The sequence below is a fragment of the Hyaena hyaena genome, unplaced genomic scaffold, assembly GCF_003009895.1.
Source record: "Hyaena hyaena isolate Hyena2069 unplaced genomic scaffold, ASM300989v1 scaffold_2588, whole genome shotgun sequence".
Lineage (NCBI taxonomy): Eukaryota > Metazoa > Chordata > Mammalia > Carnivora > Hyaenidae > Hyaena > Hyaena hyaena.
Window position 1 is genome coordinate 2,571 of NW_024083221.1, and position 18,843 is coordinate 21,413.

At 41.6% G+C, this 18,843-nt stretch overlaps 1 protein-coding gene across 4 annotated transcripts; it reads right to left on the reverse strand.

Moving 5' to 3' along the window:
• Positions 1-2,534: 2,534 nt before the first annotated feature.
• Positions 2,535-15,403, reverse strand: LOC120227617 (P antigen family member 3-like). 4 transcript variants are annotated; one of them, XM_039225697.1, is made up of 6 exons: positions 15,318-15,403; positions 14,357-14,448; positions 13,253-13,367; positions 11,390-11,515; positions 4,026-4,196; positions 2,535-2,652 (listed from the first exon to the last, which is right to left on the reverse strand). In XM_039225697.1, exons 2-5 carry the CDS (start codon positions 14,438-14,440, stop codon positions 4,066-4,068), a joined length of 456 nt encoding a protein of 151 aa, XP_039081628.1. In that variant the 5' UTR covers positions 14,441-14,448; positions 15,318-15,403; the 3' UTR covers positions 2,535-2,652; positions 4,026-4,065. The 4 variants fall into 4 exon arrangements, with proteins under 4 accessions (XP_039081628.1, XP_039081627.1, XP_039081626.1 ...); XM_039225696.1 differs by having other exon boundaries at positions 4,051-4,196; positions 15,318-15,393; XM_039225695.1 differs by having other exon boundaries at positions 4,026-4,176; positions 15,318-15,389.
• Between the last annotated feature and the right edge of the window lie 3,440 nt (positions 15,404-18,843).

The following is an 18,843-nucleotide window of genomic DNA, read 5'->3' on the forward strand; positions in this document are numbered from 1 at the left end:
TCTTCAATAAATGGTGCCAGGAAAGCTGGACAACAACATGCAGAAGAATGAAACGGGACTACTTTCTTATACCATACACAAAAATAAGATAAAAACAGAGAGGGAGGCAAACCGAAAGAGTCTCAGAAATACAGAGAACAATCAGGGTTGCTGGAGGGGGTGGCTGGGTGGGAGGGTGCAAGGATGGGTTAAATGGCTGATGGGCATGAAGGAGGACACTTCTCACGGTGAGCACTGGGCATCAATGGGAGAGATGAATCACTGGGTTCTACTCCTGAAGCCAAGACTATACTTTATATTATCTAGCTTGTTTTAAATGAATTTTAAAATAAAACTAAATTCAAAATGGATCCAAGGCCTAAACGTGAGACTTGAAACCATCAAAATCCTAGAGGAGAACACAGGCAGTAACCTGTTTGACATGTCCCATAGTCTTTCTAGATCTGTCTCCTGAGGCAAGGGAAACAAAAGCAAAAGTAAACTACTGGGACTTTATCAAAATAAAAACTACTGCACAGGGAAGGAAACCGTGAACAAAATGAAAAGCTAACTTACAGAATGGGATAAGATATGTGTAAATGGCATATCTGATAACGAGTCTGTATCCAAAATAGAGAAAAAATTTATAAAACTCAACACCCAAACCCCCGCACCGAAATAACCAATTTGAGACATGAGCAGAAGACATGAATGGACATCTTTGTAAAGAAGATCTCAAAACTGACAAAAGACAAATGAAAAGATGCTCAACATCACTTGTCATTTGGGTAATAGAAAACTATAATGAGAATTCACCTCACACCTGTAAGAGTAGCTAATATCCATGTCTTTCAATAACGTTTGAAGAAAAAAGTTTTGCAGAAGAGCTGAGGGCTTTTTTATTTTTATTTTTTTACCATGGGACTGATACGTTATTCTTTGTCTTTGTTTGTATAAATTGTTCCAAATAGCTTTAGAGTTATTTATTTTTATGTTTAATTTTTATTTAAAAGAAGTTTTTTAAAACATTTATCCAAATGTTTTCAAATGTTTATTTATTTTTGAAAGACAGAGAAAGAGCATGAGCACTGGAGGGGCAGAGAGAGAGGGAGACACAGAAGCAGAAGCAGGCTCCAGGCTCTGAGCTGTCAGTACAGAGCCTGTCCCAGGGCATCATGGACACCATCAAGTTTCCTGGCCCACATTTTCAGATGTATTTACTTTGAGGAAGAGTAAGGGCTCTAACTTAGAAGTGAATCCCGAAATCTACTGCTTATCAGAGTCAAATGTACGTTTGGGTACACTCTGACACCCCTTTGTGTGAAGACTAAATGAAGTTATAAATGTAAGGAACCCTGGAGAAAGCAGTTGCTAACATATAGTACACACGCTATCAATAGTGGAGTTTTTATAGTAACTTATTCTCTAAAAACTCAATAAATGGATGTAGTTTCCTACGTGCACACAACTAGTGAACGGCCAGCTATTCACAATTAAAGAGCAGAGATCAAAGTATCTAGTTGACAGAGCGATGACTTTTAATTTTCAGGACACAGAAGATGAATGACACCATAGAAACTGCAGTAGGTAGCTGTCAGAGTGATGGCATCAGTAAGGGCTACTTGCAGGGAAGCTGGGCACCTCTCCAAATGTGAAATGATGGGGACCTGGAGGTTCCCTGCCATTTCTACAGGGTCCAGTTCCCATGAAATAGGTGCAATCCAGACACAGCTGAACATGGGAAAGACTAGTCCTATGTCACTCACAGCCTTTCAGAGTCTTCAGTTCCAGAGAATAGAAAAAGAGGTTTTACATACCAATTCATTCTATGAAGCCAGTATATCCTTGATACTAAAATCCAAGAGAGTATATGAACTAAATTTAGACACCAATATCACTCATGAAGATAGTAAAAAAAATTCTAACCCAACTAATATGATGTCGATTGTGCACAAAGATAATGTATCATGAACATTCCCTGCCAGAAGTGTATGGTTGATTTAAACATAGGAAAGTATGTATGAAATTCATTGCATTAACACATTAATGGGAGAAAAATCCTACGATCATCTGAATCAACGTACTACACGTGTTTGATGAAAGTCAACATATATTCCACATAAATAGTGTAGTACACTAAACGGAGAATGGAACTTCCTTAAAGTCACAGTAAATATAGTCAAATGTTCAAAACTGTCTAACTCCCATCAGGAATAGGGAAGGATGTCTCTTATCAGTTCTTTCCAGCACTGTGCTGGGTGGGTCTGTCCAATATTGTAAAGTGAGAAAACAAAGAGGGGAGATAATGATTCAAACAGCAGTAACAAACTGTTAGTATTCAAACATGATAGAATTGCATGTGTTGAAACTCATAATGGATGCTGACGTACACCTCTGGCATTCAATCGTATGTAGCAAGGCTGCTGGAGAGAGTGTCCATGTACAGATCTATCTGCATTTACCAGCTGAATCAGAATATAACATTTCAAAAAAACGACACAATTGTTAACAGCACCTAGTACTTAGAGTAAGTCTAACACGGGACTAAAAGAGTCTGTGGAGAAAGTTGTAAGATTTTATTGAGAGATTTTTAATGCTGATGTATCCTTCCTATAGGAGAGCACTTTGCCTGTTTTCGGCTTCTTCTTGCTTAAACCTTCCCTTGTCCTTCACCTGGAAGATAGACACAGAGTTGGAAACATTACTCAGCAGAATTTTATTTAGATTGAATTAACGATATACACAGGACAGCATAATTTCCATTTTATAAGATAGAACTCCAAGCATATACTTTGCCAAGATTTGTTGAACACACTTTCTATTGATACAAGAAGTGAAAAAGACACTTCAGGTCAGAACAGATGAAATGAAATGAACCTATTAAAAGATCGTTTTATTTTATATTTTTAAACTTAGTTTCCAGTTACTGAAGCTGTAACCAGTAGTACTGATTTTAGGAGTCGAATTTACGGATTCATCACGTACATAGAACACCCATGCACTCTCCCTACTTGATGTGCCACAGAAACTAGAAACTAAACCATCTCTTGCCATTTTATTACTCAGTCATTTGAGCCTTCATGGGGGAAAGGTTTCAAACTGCACGTGTTTTGTAAGAGCCACAATGATTTAGAATTTGACAAATTTAAGAACAGGTATCCGGATCTCCATAGAGAAAAACCCACATCAAACAGTATGTTTTCTCGTTCTCAACGGCACGGAAATCTCAATTCAGATGTTAAAATTTGATCAAAGATGCTATCTGATGATAAGTAAATCAAACAAAATGGATGATTTTTGGATTCCATGTATGTTATCCAACAGAACCAGAGAACACCACAAACAGCATAAAATGAATGCACTATATCCGATTTGAAATCACTAAATATAAGCATCAAGATGGGTTCAGAAGCGGAGGGATTCTCCCAGAGTCACACAACTTATGTCAGAGCTGGTATTGGATGCTACTCCAGTACCTCAGCATATTGCATACAACTGGTATTTACAGCAAATGCATTCTGTGTTTCTGAAAAGAGGAAATTATAGAAGATTCTGAATTTAATCAGCTATAGGTTAAAGTATTTACAGATTATTCTATATAAAAGATTATTTACATATTTTGAGAGAGAGACACATAGAGAGAGCGAGAGCGAGCACAAATCGGAGAGGGACAGAGAGAGAGGAAGAGACAGAGTTCCTAGCAGGACTCATGCTGTCAGCGCAGAGTCGAATATGGGGCTGGAACTCACAAACTGTGAGATCATGACCTGAGCCAAATCAAGGGTCACATACTTCACAGACTGAGCCACCCAGGCGCCCCAGTATTTACACTTTATTAAAAACCAGTGCTTTCCTATTTTATAATTTAATAAGGCTTTGGCCCAATTTAATTCTATATCTCATAGGGTGAGTCAGGCAGTCAGGAAGTTAGGGTCTGAACTACTTGTGAAAGTACCTTTCTGTGTAATGTCTGTTATTAAAGTATCTACCGGTAAAGTTACATCTAAATTATGAAGACTATAATATTCAGGAAAGGATCTGCATACCTCGCATTCCTAATAGATCATATACCTGCTTCAGGCATTTTCACGGGCTCCACAGTTGGGAAATCTGCCCCCTTCGCATCTGTGTCATCTTCACTAATATCCTTATTCTTTGGAAGGGGCAATTTCTGGATACCAGATTCCAGGTCAGGTCCTTCAAAGCAAAGGTTATCACTGAAAAAGTGAACATAAAATCTAAGGAATGAGATGTAACATTTATTGTTTCCATTACATGAAATACAAGCCCGTAGACTTCATGTCATTAAAAAAGTTATGGAAAGTTGGGCTTGACATCTTGTTTTTCTGTATTATGAAACCTTATATGAAATAACAATCTAGGGAGGGAGGCAAGATGGTGGAGAAGTAGGGAGCTCCGTAAATTTTCTCTCTCTGATGGAAGCCGTAGTCTCTCTGCCTGGTCATTTCATTTCCAATGTCGCTTCCTCCCTGCCCTGTCATTTCTCTCTTTGCATATGCTCTTCCATCAGCACTGCATACCCCCGGCTCTTTCGAGCTGGGAATTCTGGTTTTATGCTTTCAGACTGTGCTTTATCCTTTGGGTTTTTTCTTTTTTCTTTTCTTTTCTTCTAATTTATTTTTATTTTTATTATTTGTCTTTCCTCCTTTCTCGTTTTTCATGCCTTCCTTTTTTCCGTTTTCTTTTTCCCTTTCGGTTTGCATGTTTGTTGGATTTGTCTGTGTGTTTGTGTGCCTTGGTTCCCTGTGTGTTTGTCTGTCTGTTTCCTTTTCAGGATACCTCAAGAAACAAGCCAAAGTACACATGGTGGAGGGCCCCAAATATAAGTACAAGTAGGGAAATAAAGTAACCAAGGTCTCCACAAGAAAAACCAAGAGGCACCATTCAAAGAACACTTCCTGAATGGACAAGCCCTGGACAGTCAAAGAGCCTTTTAATACAACAGTACTCGCAGGTGCAGACTGCAGAACAAACCTTTAAAACTAACAAGAGATAGAAAGCTAACTGAAATGATGAAACGGAAGAACTCTCCTCCGAAGAAATTCCAGGAAGAACTGATAGCTAAAGAACTTCTCTAAATGGACATAAGCAACATATCTGAAAAAGAATTTAGAACAAGAGCCATAAAATTAAAAGACGGGCTTGAAAAAGGCATGGAAGACATAAGAGAAGCTATTGCAACAAAAACGATGGACTTTAAATGTAGTTGTGATGAATTAAAAAAATGTTATCAATGAGATGCGTAATAAAATGGAGGCATCCAATGAACAGATGGAAGAGGCGGAGGGGAGAATAAGTGTATTAGGAGACACAATTAAAGAAAAAGCGGAAGCCGAGGAGAAGAGAGATAAACTGATCCAGGAGCAAGAAAGGAGAGTTCGAGAGCTGAGCAATACAATCGAATGGAACAATATCCGAATCATAGGAATTCCAGAAGAGGAAGAGAGAGGGAAAGGTGCTGAAGGAGTCCTTGAACAAATTATAGCTGAGAACTTCCCAATCTGGGGAAGGAAACAGACAATGAAATCCAAGAGGCACAGAAAACTCCCCTCAGCTGTATCTTGAATCAATCTGGTGTACGAAATAACATAGTGAAAATGGCAAACTATAAGGGAAAAGAGGGAATTCTGAAAGCAGCTAGGGAGAAAAGGGTCCTAACATACAAAGGGAAACCCATCAGAGTGGTGACAGACCTATCTACTGAAACTTGGCAGGACAGAAAGGAATGGCAGGAAATCTTCAATGTGATGACCCGAAAAAATGTGCAGCCAAGAATCCTCTATCCAGCAAGCCTGTCATTCAGAATAGGAGAGATAAAAGTCTTCCCAAAGAAACAAAAATTGAAAGAATTCGTCACCATTAAGCCAGCCCTACAAGAAATCCTGAGGGGGACTCTATGAGCAAAATGTTGCAAGAAACACAAGGTACCAGAGACACCACCACAAGCATGAATCCTACAAAGAACACGATGACGCTCAAACCATATTTTTCAATAACACTGAATGTTAAAGGACTAAATGCTCCAATGAAAAGATATAGGGTAGCAGACTGAATAAAAAAACAAAATCCATCTATTTCCTGTCTACAAGAAACTCAATGTAGACATGAGGACATGTTCAGATTGAAAGTAAGGGGATAGAGAAATACCTATCATGCCACTGGAAGTCAAAGGAAAACTGGAGTAGGTATACTCATACCGGACAAACTGAACTTTAAAGTAAAGGCAGTAAGAAGAGATGAAGAAGGGCATTATATAATAATTACAGGGTCTATCCATCAGGAAGAGCTGACAATTCTAAATGTCTATGCACCGAATACGGGAGCACCCAAGTACATAAAAGAACGAATCAGGAACAGAAAGAACCTTATGGATAGAATGTGCTAATAGCAGGGGACTTTAATACTCCACTTACAGCACTGGATAGACAACTAGACAGAAAATCATTAAAGAAACAATGGACTTGAATGACACATTGAACCAGAGGGATTTGACAGATATATTTAGAACTCTACATCCTGAGGCCATGGAATACACCTCCTTCTCAAATGCGCATGGCACAAACTCCAACATAGACCAATACTGGGACATAAAGCAGCCCTTCGTAAATAGAAAAGAATTGAGGTCATACCATGCACACTTTCAGATCCCAATGCTATGAAACTTGAAGTCAACCACAGGAAGAAGTCTGGAAATCCTCCAAACACATGGAGGTGAAAGAACACCCTACTAAAGAACGAATGGGCCAATCAGCCAATTAGAGGAGAAATTACAAAATATATGGAAACAAATGTAAATGAAAAAACAACAATCCAAACTCCATGGGATGAGGCAAAGGCAGTCCTAAGAGCAAAGTACATTGCCCTGCAGGACCATTTCAAGAAATTCGAAAAAGCGCAAGTACAGAATCTAACACCTCACCTAAAGGAACTAGAGGGAGAGCAACAGGAGCACCCCAAACCCAGTAGGAGAAGGGAAATAATCAAAATCAGGGCAGAAATAAACAAGATGGAAACCAAAAAAACAGTGGAACAGATCAATGAAACCAAGAGTTGGTACTTTGATAAAATAAACAAAATTGACAAACCTCTAGCCAGGCGTCTCAGAAAGAAAAGAGAGAGCACTCAAAGGAAAAGAAGCACGAATGAAAATGGACATTTTTTTTTTAATATTTTTTATTTATGTCTAAGAGAGAGAGAGAGACAGCGTGAGCAGGGGAGGGTCAGAGAGAGAGGGAGTCACAGACTGAAAGAGGCTCCAGGCTCTGAGCTGGTAGTCAGCACAGAACCCGACGCGGGGCTCGAACCCACGAACCGCGAGTTCATGACCTAAGCGAAAGTCGGACGCTTAACCGACTAAGCCACCCAGGCGCCCCGAAAATGGACTTCTTATAAACAACCCCTCAGAAACACAAGCAATAATCAAGGAATACTATGAGTAATTATATGCCAACTACTTGGACAACTTAGAAGAAATGGCCAAATTCCTAAACACACACTCACTACCAAAATTCACATGGGAAGAGATAGAAAACCTGAACAGACCCATAGCTAGTGATGAAATGGCATCAGTTATCAAAAATCCCCCAACAAGTAAGAGCCCTGGGCCAGATGGCTTCCCTGGGGAATTCTACCAGACGTTTATAACAGAATTAATACCCATTCTTCTCAAGCTGTTCCAAAAAATAGAAATCGAAGGACAACTTCTGGACTTATCTGACAAAGCCAGCATCACTTGGATTCCCAAGGCAGACAGAGATCTGGCAAGAAAAGAGAACTAAAGGACAATATCGTTGGTGAATACGGATGCAAAAAACCTCAACCGGGTACTTGCAATTCGAATCCCACAGCCCGTAAAAAGATTTATCCACCATCATCAAGTGGGATTCATTCCTGGGTTACAGGGCTGGTTCCATATTCACAAATCAATCGATGTGATCCATGACATTAACGAAAGAAAAGATAAAAAACATATGATCCTGTACAGATGCAGAAAAAGCATTTGACAAGACACAGCATCCCTTCTTAAAAATGACCCTCGAGAAAGTTGGGATAGAAGGAACTTCCTTAAACATCATAAAAGCCATCTATGAGAAGCCCTCAGCTAACATCATCCTCTATGGGGAAAAACGGAGAGCTTTCCCCCTGAGGTCAGGACCATGACGGGTATGTGCACTCTCACCACAGTTGTTTCACAGAGTGCTGGAAGTCCTAGTATCAGCAATCAGACAAGAAAAGGAATCAAAGGCATCAGAATTGTTAAAGGAGATGTCAAACTTTCACTTTTCTCAATCGACATGATACCCTACACGGAAAACCCAACAGACTCCACCAGAAGCCTACTAGAATGCATCTACGAATTCAGGAAAGGTGAAGGGTACGAAATGAACGCCCAGAAATCAGTTGCATCTTTAAACACCAATAATGAAGCAACACAAATAGGAATCAAGAAACTGATCCCATTCACAATTGCACAAAAAACCATAAAATACAAAGGTATAAACCTCACTAAAAATAAGAGATCTGTATGATGAAAACTATAGAAAACTTATGAAGGAAATTGAAGAAGACACAAAGAGAATGAAAAAACATCCCATGCTCATGGGTCAGATGAATCAACGTAGTTAAAATGGAATACGACCCGGCAATGAGAAACAACGAAATCTGGCCATGTGTAGCAACATGGATGGACCTTGAGGGTGTTATGCTGAGCGAAATAAGTCAGGCAGAGAAGGACAGATACCATATGTTTGCACGTATAGGAGGATTAGGAGGAACTTGACGGAGGAACAAGGGGGAGAAGAAGGGGGGAAATGGTGGGGGAAAGAGAGAGAGGCAAACCATGAGAGACTCTTGAATGCTGACAAAAACTGGTGACTGATGGATGTGGGGGGGGAGGGGGGATGGGCATGGAGGAGGACACTTGTGGGGATGAGCACTCAGTGTTATGTGGAAACTAATTTGACAATAAACTATTTGTAAAAAAAAAAAAAAAAAAAGTCATTGCTACCCAAAGTAATCTACACATTCATTGCAATCCCAATCAAAGTGGCACCGGCATTCTTCCAAAGGCGAGAAGAAACTATCCTAAATTTTGTATGGAACCACAAAAGACCCCGAATAGTCCAAGTAATATTGAAGAAGAAAACCAAAATGGGAGGCATCACCATCCCAGACTTTAGCCTCTACTATAAAGCTGTCATCATCAAGACAGTATGGCACTGGCACAAAAACAGACACATAGACCCATGGAATAGAGAACTGAGAATCGGACCCACAAATATGTGGTCAACGGATCTTTGACAAAGCAGGAAAGAGTATCCAACGGAAAAAAGACAGCCTCTTCAACAGATGGTGCTGGGAGAACTGGGCAGCAACGTGCAGAAGAATGAAACGAGATCATTTTCTCACACCATACCCAAAAATAAACTCAAAATGGATAAAGGACCTGAACGTGAGACAGGAAACCATCAAGACCCCGGAGGAGAAAGCAGGAAACAACGTCCTTGACCTCAACCGCATCAGTTTCTTTCTTGACACAAGCCCAAAGGCAAGTGAACCAAGAGCAAAAATGAGCTCTTGGGACCTCATCAAGATAAAAAGGTTCTGAGGGGTGCCTGGGTGGCTCAATCGGTTAGGGCTCCGACTTCAGCTCAGGTCGTGATCTCACGGTTTGTGGCTTCGAGCCCCGCGTCGGGCTCTGTGCTGACAGCTAGCTCAGAGCCTGGAGCCTGTCTTCAGATTCTGTGTCTCCCTCTCTCTCTGACCCTCCCCTGCTCACGCTGTCTCTCTCTCTCCGAAATAAAAAAAAAAAATTTAAAAAAATAGATAATAAGCTTCTGCATAGCAAAGGTAAAAATCAATAAAACAAATAGGCAACTGACGGAATAGGAAAAGATAGTTGTAAATGCCATATCGGGCTAGTATCCAATATCTGTAATGAACTCAACACTCTCCACACCCAAAACACAAATAATCCAGTGACGAAACGGGCAGTGGATATGGACATACACTTCTCCAAAGAGGACATCCAGATGGCCAAGAGACACATGAAACGATGCTCAGTGTCCCTCATCATCAGGGAAATACAAACAAAACCACACTGAGATATCACCTCATGCAGGTCTGAGTGGCTAAAAGGAACAAATCAGGAGACTATAGATGCTGCTGAGGTTGTGGAGAAATGGGCACCCTTCTACACTGTTGGTGGGAATGTAAACTGGTGAAGCCCCTCTAGAAAACAGTATGGAGGTTCCTCAAAACATTAACACTAGAACTCCCCTATGACCCAGCAATACCACTGCTAGGAATTTACCCAAGGGATCCAGGAGTGCTGAAGCATAGGGCCACATGGACCCCAATGTTCATAGCAGCACTCTCAAACAATAGGCAAATCATGGAAAGAGCCTAAGTGTCCATCAGCTGACGAAGGGATGACGAAGATGTGGTTTATCTCTACAATGGAATACTACATGGCAATGAGAAAGAATGAAATCTGGCCATGTGTAGCAACATGGATGGACGTTGAGGGTATTATGCTGAGCGAAATAAATCAGGCAGAGAAGGACAGATACCCTACGTTTGCACGTATAGGAGGATTAGGAGGAACTTAACGGAAGACCATGGGGGAGAAGAAGGGGAAAATTGTTGGGGAGACGGAGGGAGGCAAACCATGAGAGGCTCTTGAATGTCGAGTACAAACGGAGGGCTGGTGGCGGGGGGAGGAGAGAGGAAGGGGGGTGATGGGCATGGAGGAGGGCACTTGTGGGGATGAGCACTGGGTGTTATATGGAATCAGACTTGACAATAAACTATTAAAAAAACAAATAACAATGTGAAGAGAAACCACACAAAATTTACTTTTGCATTATATGACCACTCTGTACAAAGATTAGAGAGCATCAGCTAAGATAGCTGAAATTTACACCATGGAGAGTGTTTTCTTTAAAGTTAATTTTTTTTTTAGAGTGAGAGAGAGAAATAGTGAGCAAGCCGTGGAGGAGAAGAGAGAGAGAGAGACAATCACAAGCAGATTCTGTATTGCCATTCAGAGTCCTACACCGGGCTTGATCCCACGAATTGTGAGATCATGTCCTGTGCCAAATTAAGAGTCACCTGCTTCACTGACTGAGCCACTCAAGTGTCCCAGCATTTACCGTTTATAAAAAAAGAAATGTTTTCTTAGTTTATAATTTAATAAGGTTTTGACCCAATTTAATTCTATAACTGATAGGGTATAAACCAGGCAGTCAGGAAGTTAGGGTCTGACCTAGTTATGAAAGTACCTTTCTGTGTAAACTCTGTTCAGAAAGTATAAGTTACATCTACATAATGAAAGATATAATATTCAGAAAAAGAACTGCATACTTCGCATTCCAGATAGATAACACACCTGCCTCAGGCATTTTAACAGGCTTCCCAGATGCAAAATTCGCCCCCTTTAAATCAGTGTCGTCTTCACGTATCCCCTCAGTTTCGTTCAGATGCAGTTTCTGGATACCAGCTTCCAGGCCAGGCCCTGAAAAAACAAAGGTCATCAATTCTGGAGTAAACATAAACTAAAGAAAGAAGTAATAATATTTATTCTTTCCATTATATGAAATACAAGCTGTAGACTTCATGTAATTGAAAAAGGGATGAAAAGATGCACTTCACATTTTGTTTTTCTGTATTATGAAACCTTATTTCAAATAACAATCTAAAAAGAAACCACACTAAGCCTACAATTGCATTATATTACCACGGTGTACTAAGAGTAGAGAGCATCAGGAAAGAAAGCTTACATTTACACCCCGGACAGGATTTCTAAAAGTTTTTTGTTTTTGTTTTTAATTTAGAGAGACAGAGAACGGGCAGGAGAGGGGCGGACAGAGGGAGACAGAGAGTATCACAACGCGGGGCTCAATCTCACGAACCACGATATCATGACCTGAGTTTCCTGATGCTTAACCAAGTCTGATGCTTAACCAAGTGAGCCACCCAGGTGGCCTGAACCATGGATAGGATTGTAACAAAAACTAACATTTAATTTCCTGAACCATTAGCTGAGTGCATTGGTGGGCCTAGGACAAATCCTATACTAGTGACATCCATCCCCTATTGAATAGGGCAACCTGAACGTTATTTTGCAAAATTTAAATAGTTATTTCAGGGGCAAAGTCTCTCTATATAACATGATAAATGAGTCCTGTAGAGAACCAAGTATCAAAAATAACAGCAGAACATAGTGACTTTGAGTCAAACTTCCGTCTTACAGCGACAATAAAGGGAGTCGGGTGGGAAGGAATTAACGGACTTTGTTGTCAGTCCTGCTGTAGAAACCTCTTACCAGAGAATTCCTAAAGTAATCCTTGGCCCGAAGGAGGTCCATAATTCACTACAAGTATTTGATGAAAATACTATATTGGAAGCTATTTATTCCTGTTTCATAATTATTTTCAGATACGTTTGAGTTGCCTAATCATAAACGTACCTAAACACCTCCTAAAGCCACTTAAAACTCACACTAATATACTTTACCTATATCCTAGTTTCCCGAATGAGCCAGCTTTTCCCAAATGTACCATATGCAATAGTTAACCAAAGATAACTGTGGCCGTCCTTCCTGGAGCCCTTTTCTGGAATCTATCTCCTGCTCCACTGAACTTCATTTATCCTGTGGCTGTACTTAGCTAATTTTACAGTACACATTTTAGTATTACACATTCTGTACAAACCATTCACATTTTGGTATAAAAACACAGATGTAGGAAGTGAAAAGAAGAACAAACGTGAAATGAAACTTAATTATGTCTCCATGTGACAAGCAGTCTTCAGCAAGCCACAATCCCTGAGCCTAGGTTTTCTTATGTATGCAACAAGGCTACCATCCCTATGCAAATCATCTTTATTCCAGATGTGATAAGATATGCTGACTTGGCCCTGTGCACATACTATTAACAACTGCTTACACTTTTGACGCACTGAAGAAAAAAGCTACACAAAAAGGTCCTGAGAAGAACACATTAAACTACTGAAGAAATGTATACGTTAGTAGTCAACAGTTTCCTCCAATTTAGGAAGGACTGCATTGGAAGAACGAGGGGAAATTCACTAGAGCGAACAGAGCTGCAAACTATACTCTATTCACATTTTCAAGGAGTTTTCAGGAAATGACTAAGATTCTCTCCTAATGTTTTCTCTCGTCCTGTTATGACATAACGCGTGATGCAAAAATATACCCTGTGCCCCCAGTAAGCATTCTTCTCTCCTTTACCTTCACCGTGATCCATAGGTGCTTCTGCAACTGCTTTGTCTTTATCAGAAATAATATCCTGACGCTCAGGGGGTGCCTCCTTTTCTTCACGTTGCTCATCACTCGGCTGCTGGACCTAGGGAGAGAGAGAGAGTATGCATGTGTGTGTGTGTGTGNGTGATCCATAGGTGCTTCTGCAACTGCTTTCTCTTTATCAGGAATAATATCCTGACTCTCAGGGGGTGCCTCCTTTTGTTGAGGTTGCTCATCACTCGGCTGCTGGACCTAGTGTGTGTGTGTGTCCAAATAAAAATTGCATTGTTAATACATGCCAACAATATAAACATACACTACACATTTTACATCAAATAATGAGTATAAAAGCACTTATAATACATGATTCTATATATGTATTCCTAAAATGAATATGGCTGTGTATACATATAATGGAATATTACTCAGTCATGAAAAAGAATAAAATCTTGCCATTTGCAAAGATGTGGAAAGGGCTTAGAATGTATTCTGCTGAGTGAAAGAAGTCAATGAGAGAAGAACAATCACCATATGATTTCACTCATCTGTGGAATTGAAGAATAAAACAGAAGAACACAAGAAGAGACAAGGAAACATAAGAGGAGAGAGGGAAACAAATCACAAGAGACTCTTAACTGTAGAGAACAAAGTGAGGGCTGATGGAGGTAGGTGGGTGCAGGATGGCATAAACAGATGGGTGATGGGCGAGAAAGACGCCACTGCTGATGAGCACTGGGTGTTGTATGAAAGTTATAAATCAATGGAGTCTACTCCTGACACCAATATTGCACTGTATGCTAAGTAACATTTAAATTTTTAAAAAAGTTACTCTTCCCGCAGCCTGGCTACTCCAGAAGAGGCACCCACAAGCACTTTGGAGGCTATTTTACACTGTGCTGGGACGGATATGTACAACCTGTTGTTAAAAAGCATAACAAAGGAGTCATAGGGGACATTTCCACAGGCAACAGGAGGACGGACACCTTCTGGTTCAAGGTTTCCTGCTCACTGTACCTGTATGTTTGTAGTTCAACAACAGTTTCAGAAAAATACACTGATGGTATAGAAAACATCAAATACAGAAGTAATCACAGCCACAGGTGCAGACGGCTGGTTAGCCTCTTGATTACCCTTTATTTCTTTAGATTTATACCTTGCTGTCACTTGTCCACTCATGTTTCACCCTGAAAGTAGGATATCAGTATTTGGAAAATGTACTCTCAACGCTAGGTATACAACTTCCAAGGAGAAACGTATTCATTTGTTTTTACTTAGAAAATACTTTAAAAATCAACCTTAAAATAAGGATACTGTACATGCTGAGGTTGCACCAAATAAATGCCCAAATCAATGTAAAAGAACATTTACATCAGCCAAACTGGCAATCAAATCACCTTGAGGACAGAATCAAACATGAGGTTTACTTCCACAGCTAGATTCCCCGTCATAGAGGCATGTGAGAAAACAGTGCTGGAAATTTCAACCCGAGGCACTATTGCTTTGCACATTCCCATTTGCTGGGCCCATTTTACCCCCTTAAAAAAGGTTTGGTTGGGACGCAGAGAAGGTCTTCATATTTGCACACTGCCAGTGGCTTCCTTCCCAAAATTATGGCTCACGTGTCTAGTTTCATAACTGACCCCTGGGCAGCTCCTCCCTTGACACCAGGCACAGTGCGATACAAATCTCGGGGACACAGTTCCAACCCCGCTGAGGTCCCCGTTTCCAGCCCACCCCCCCTTTTTAAAGTAGACGTCACGCCCATCCCGGAGGCCAGGCGGGGCTTGAACTCACCACCCCGAGATCAGACCTGCGCTGAGACCGCGCGTCGGCCCTTTCCAACTGGCCCACCCAGGCGCCCCTTCCACACCTGTTCTCTACTGCCTGGCCCGCCTCGCACCCAGGGTCCCCCTGAGGACTCTGGCTTCAGTGCTCTGCCGGCACGTCCGGGTGTCTCCAGGACTCACATACCTCGAAGGACGCCCCCAGCACCCTCCCTGTCTGCATCACCTTCGTCCTCCTCCCCCGCCATCCCCACTCGTCCCCGTCCTACCTCGAGGACCAGGGCCACGGCGGCCACGACGCCTGGGGGAAGAACGCTATCTCCTAGCACCTTCCACCGCGGAGGCCACACACCTACGGCTCCGAACCCCCGAGCCCCACTGCCACGATCCTCAGAGTCACTCACACTTCCAGGCCCGGAAGGATGGATTTCTGGACCTACCAGTTGTGCTCAGGCAGCGAGAATGATCGGGACACCAGCAACACTACGCCTTCTTCCTCAGCTCTGCTCACAGGATGCGGGGACAGCAGGGCGCATGCTCAGCAACAGTCTTTGCTAACAATAGGCTTGCGCAGCAAAGGCCACGGTACAAAGTGTATGCGTTCTGATGTGGGTGTTTGCAATGTTCGTGGACTTTTTCCCATGTCTGATGCCAAGGCGTGGGAAGGCAGGGTCCACAGAGTAGCTGAAATGGTGCTACAAGAGTGATCTCTTTCCTCCCACCCGAGCTCTCTTTTGCATCCAGATACTTTGGGGACAGTTTGTAGTCACTGTTAGTGCTGAATGTGTCTCGAAAAGAACAATAATAGATACTAAGTACTTGAACACTATTTTTTTATACACGCTTTGAGCAATCATTCCCTTCCATGCTTCTGGATTTTCTGTCGTACTTGAGTGAATTTGCTCTCCTCTGTATAATAAGCACATTAACGACGGTTTTCTTTACTTTTTTGCTTGTGTTGCTGCGCGTTTAAATCTGAAGTTAGGTAACATATTTCTCCACGTATCTGTGGTCCTTCCGTCAGTGCATGTTTCAGAAGTTTCTATCCTTATGCGTCCTGGGATTTGAGCTTGATCCACTGTTACATGATGTTCAGTAATGGTGACCTTGCTCTTCAGGTACTGTGCTTTGCAACTATCAGTCAAACAACTTGATAAGTAAAGCTGACTTTATCGAACAACACTGTCAGGGAAAGCACTACCTGGACAGGGTCTTAGAGAGTCTTGGACGTGGCAGGACAGGAGAGGGATTTATTCAGATTTTGAAGTCAGTGTGGAATATTTCTTTTGACGTTGGGTTCAATCACGTTGCTTGTGATTAAGATGGAGGGGAAACAGTGATGAAATGGTTTAGGTTTGGTGGACACAGCAAGGCAAGAATATGAAGCCAAAAGTTTCAAGTTCCTTACGGTTGAAAAATGTCATTTGGCACTTTTTATGGAAGAGTNAATGGTTTAGGTTTGGTGGACACAGCAAGATGAGTATATTAAGTCCAAAGTTTCTAATTCCTTATGGATGAAAAATGTCATTTGGCACTTTTTATTGAAGACTTGATGGATCTTACAGTTATTCCTGGAATGGACAACAGAGTTGTTTTCAACATTTATTTCCTAGGCAAGAGATTTTTGTGATAGCAAAGTTATGTTGATGAAGCCCATAGTGAGGAGGCAACCTGGCAAGGGCAAATAAAAAAGGGGACCAGCCAGATGTCCAAGACCAGATACTCCCTTTGCATGCTTTTGTCTTCTGTAATCTTGCTTATCTCCTGCATCAGTCACCTTTCCACTTAGGACAATCAGTAAGTGGCCCCTCCTTTTTTCCCTTAAGCTCCTACAAGCCCACCCTTCAAAGAAGGCCAGAGCCAGGGTTCAGGGTTCAGCCTTTGGAGATGTCTCCATTGGGCTGGGACCAGTGCAGGATAGTCTTTCTGGATCCCCTGAGTGTGTATTCCTTGTCTCTCCCTGGCTGCCGAGTGTCTGCTGCAACATTTTGGTGCGTTGACTGGGAAGCCCACAGCCATGCTGGCCCCTTGAACCACTACTGCTGGAGGCCAGTGGGGAGGCCACTCATCTCAGGCTCCTGTGATGGAAAGAAAAGCACGCCGCCAGTGATTTCACTAGACCCTGACAGAGGCTCGACAATAGTTGGCCACCACTGCGCTGAACCAAGTCCAGGGGGAGTCAGAAAATTCTGCCAGGATGGGACTTCAGATTGGGTAAATGTCCCAGAGGACCCAGGACAGAATTCAGGCCCGCTCACAGGTGGAAGGGGAGCTTGACCACCTCGTGGGTGACATCGTTGCCACATAGGACACGGAAGTCCTGGGTGGAAGTCTGGAATCTGTCTAAATGTGTATGTGAGGGCTTGTGCTCCATGGTTTCAGCTATGGAGCCTGAGTGAGTCCTACCCTGCGATTCTGTGAAGACCTCCTATGGCTCAAGGCAGAATCAGGTCCGCAGAGGCCTGATCCAAGTTAGGGGTTTCTCCTGACCTGCTCATGCTAAGAGGCCTCTAAATTCCCACAAGGGGAGGGGCCAGGCAGACAAAATGACCTCTTCCTTCATGTTTGTCCTGAGATACTCTACATTGGGAGAGACCCATCCCTCAAAACCAACTGTTATAGCCAACTGTCTCTGGTCAGCCTACCTCAGAATGGGGACTTTAAGAAATATTCCCGAGTAGCTCCCGAAAGTCACTGTGTTTCAGGGAAATTCCCTGTCTTCTCCGGACTGACATGGACTGCCCAATTCCACTGGTGGGGAAAAAAAAAACAACGACAAAACTTTCATTCTGCCTAGATTTGCTGAAGCTCAAATATGCTCATGTTATCTGTGTTCCAATTTGGTAGCAAAAGAATAACTTAAATAATGGTTAATTTTGTCTCTCTCACAGTGTTCATGGGTAATTGTTAAAATAACTTTCAAAGACTGTGGTAACCAAAAATGTTACAGGATTACTTGCATCATTAATGGAGATTAAATTCATTGGATATCTAACAAGATAAAAGTCAAAAGCACTTATTACTAGACATGGGTCTATGCTTCTGATTTGTTGCAGAGAAACTAAGGGTATCTGGATCTGTTAAACAAAAACATGCTTTGTGCTTAATTGATTCATAAGTTTGCCATCTAGGGAATTCTGATGTAATAGACAGTCCACAGAGGGTTACTACTTAGTTTTCCCTGCAGACTAAGATTTCTAAGAGTTAAAATTCTGTTAAATGTAATTAAGACCAAAGGAAATAAAAAGCAACTGTGTGTGTTAACAAAAGTAGATAGGTAAGAAAAATATAAGGAATGGAAACACATTTTTGTTAAAAGTAAAAGAAAGTAATTTTGTCCTCAATGAGACTGGTTACTTGGAGTCAAATGGCTTGGCACAAAATCTGAATACAAAGGAATGTTGTAGAAGTTTCGTGAAGGGAAATCTTTCAAAAGAAATTTTATACACAGTCAGGATGGACTAGAGTTAAAATAAATGGATTTTGAAAGTACAGTGGTTGAAGGTATTTAAAATATTGAGATATATGTAAGTAATGTAAGGTGGATCCTGATTTAATGGCAACCTTTTCTGGAGGCAAAACACTTAAGGGCCCCTTAGCTGCATTCAGAGTAGACCTAGAGAAGGAGGAAAGGAAGCCTTCTACCTCTGCCCTCTTGCGTCCTCAATTCATATAAAAAGTGCACCTCTGCTCCCTACTGCCCACCTTATCTAGGTAATAGAACAGGCATGCTTCCCTTACAAGAAGCTACAATGCCAGAATGAGAAAGCATTTCCATTACAAGGTTTAAGACAG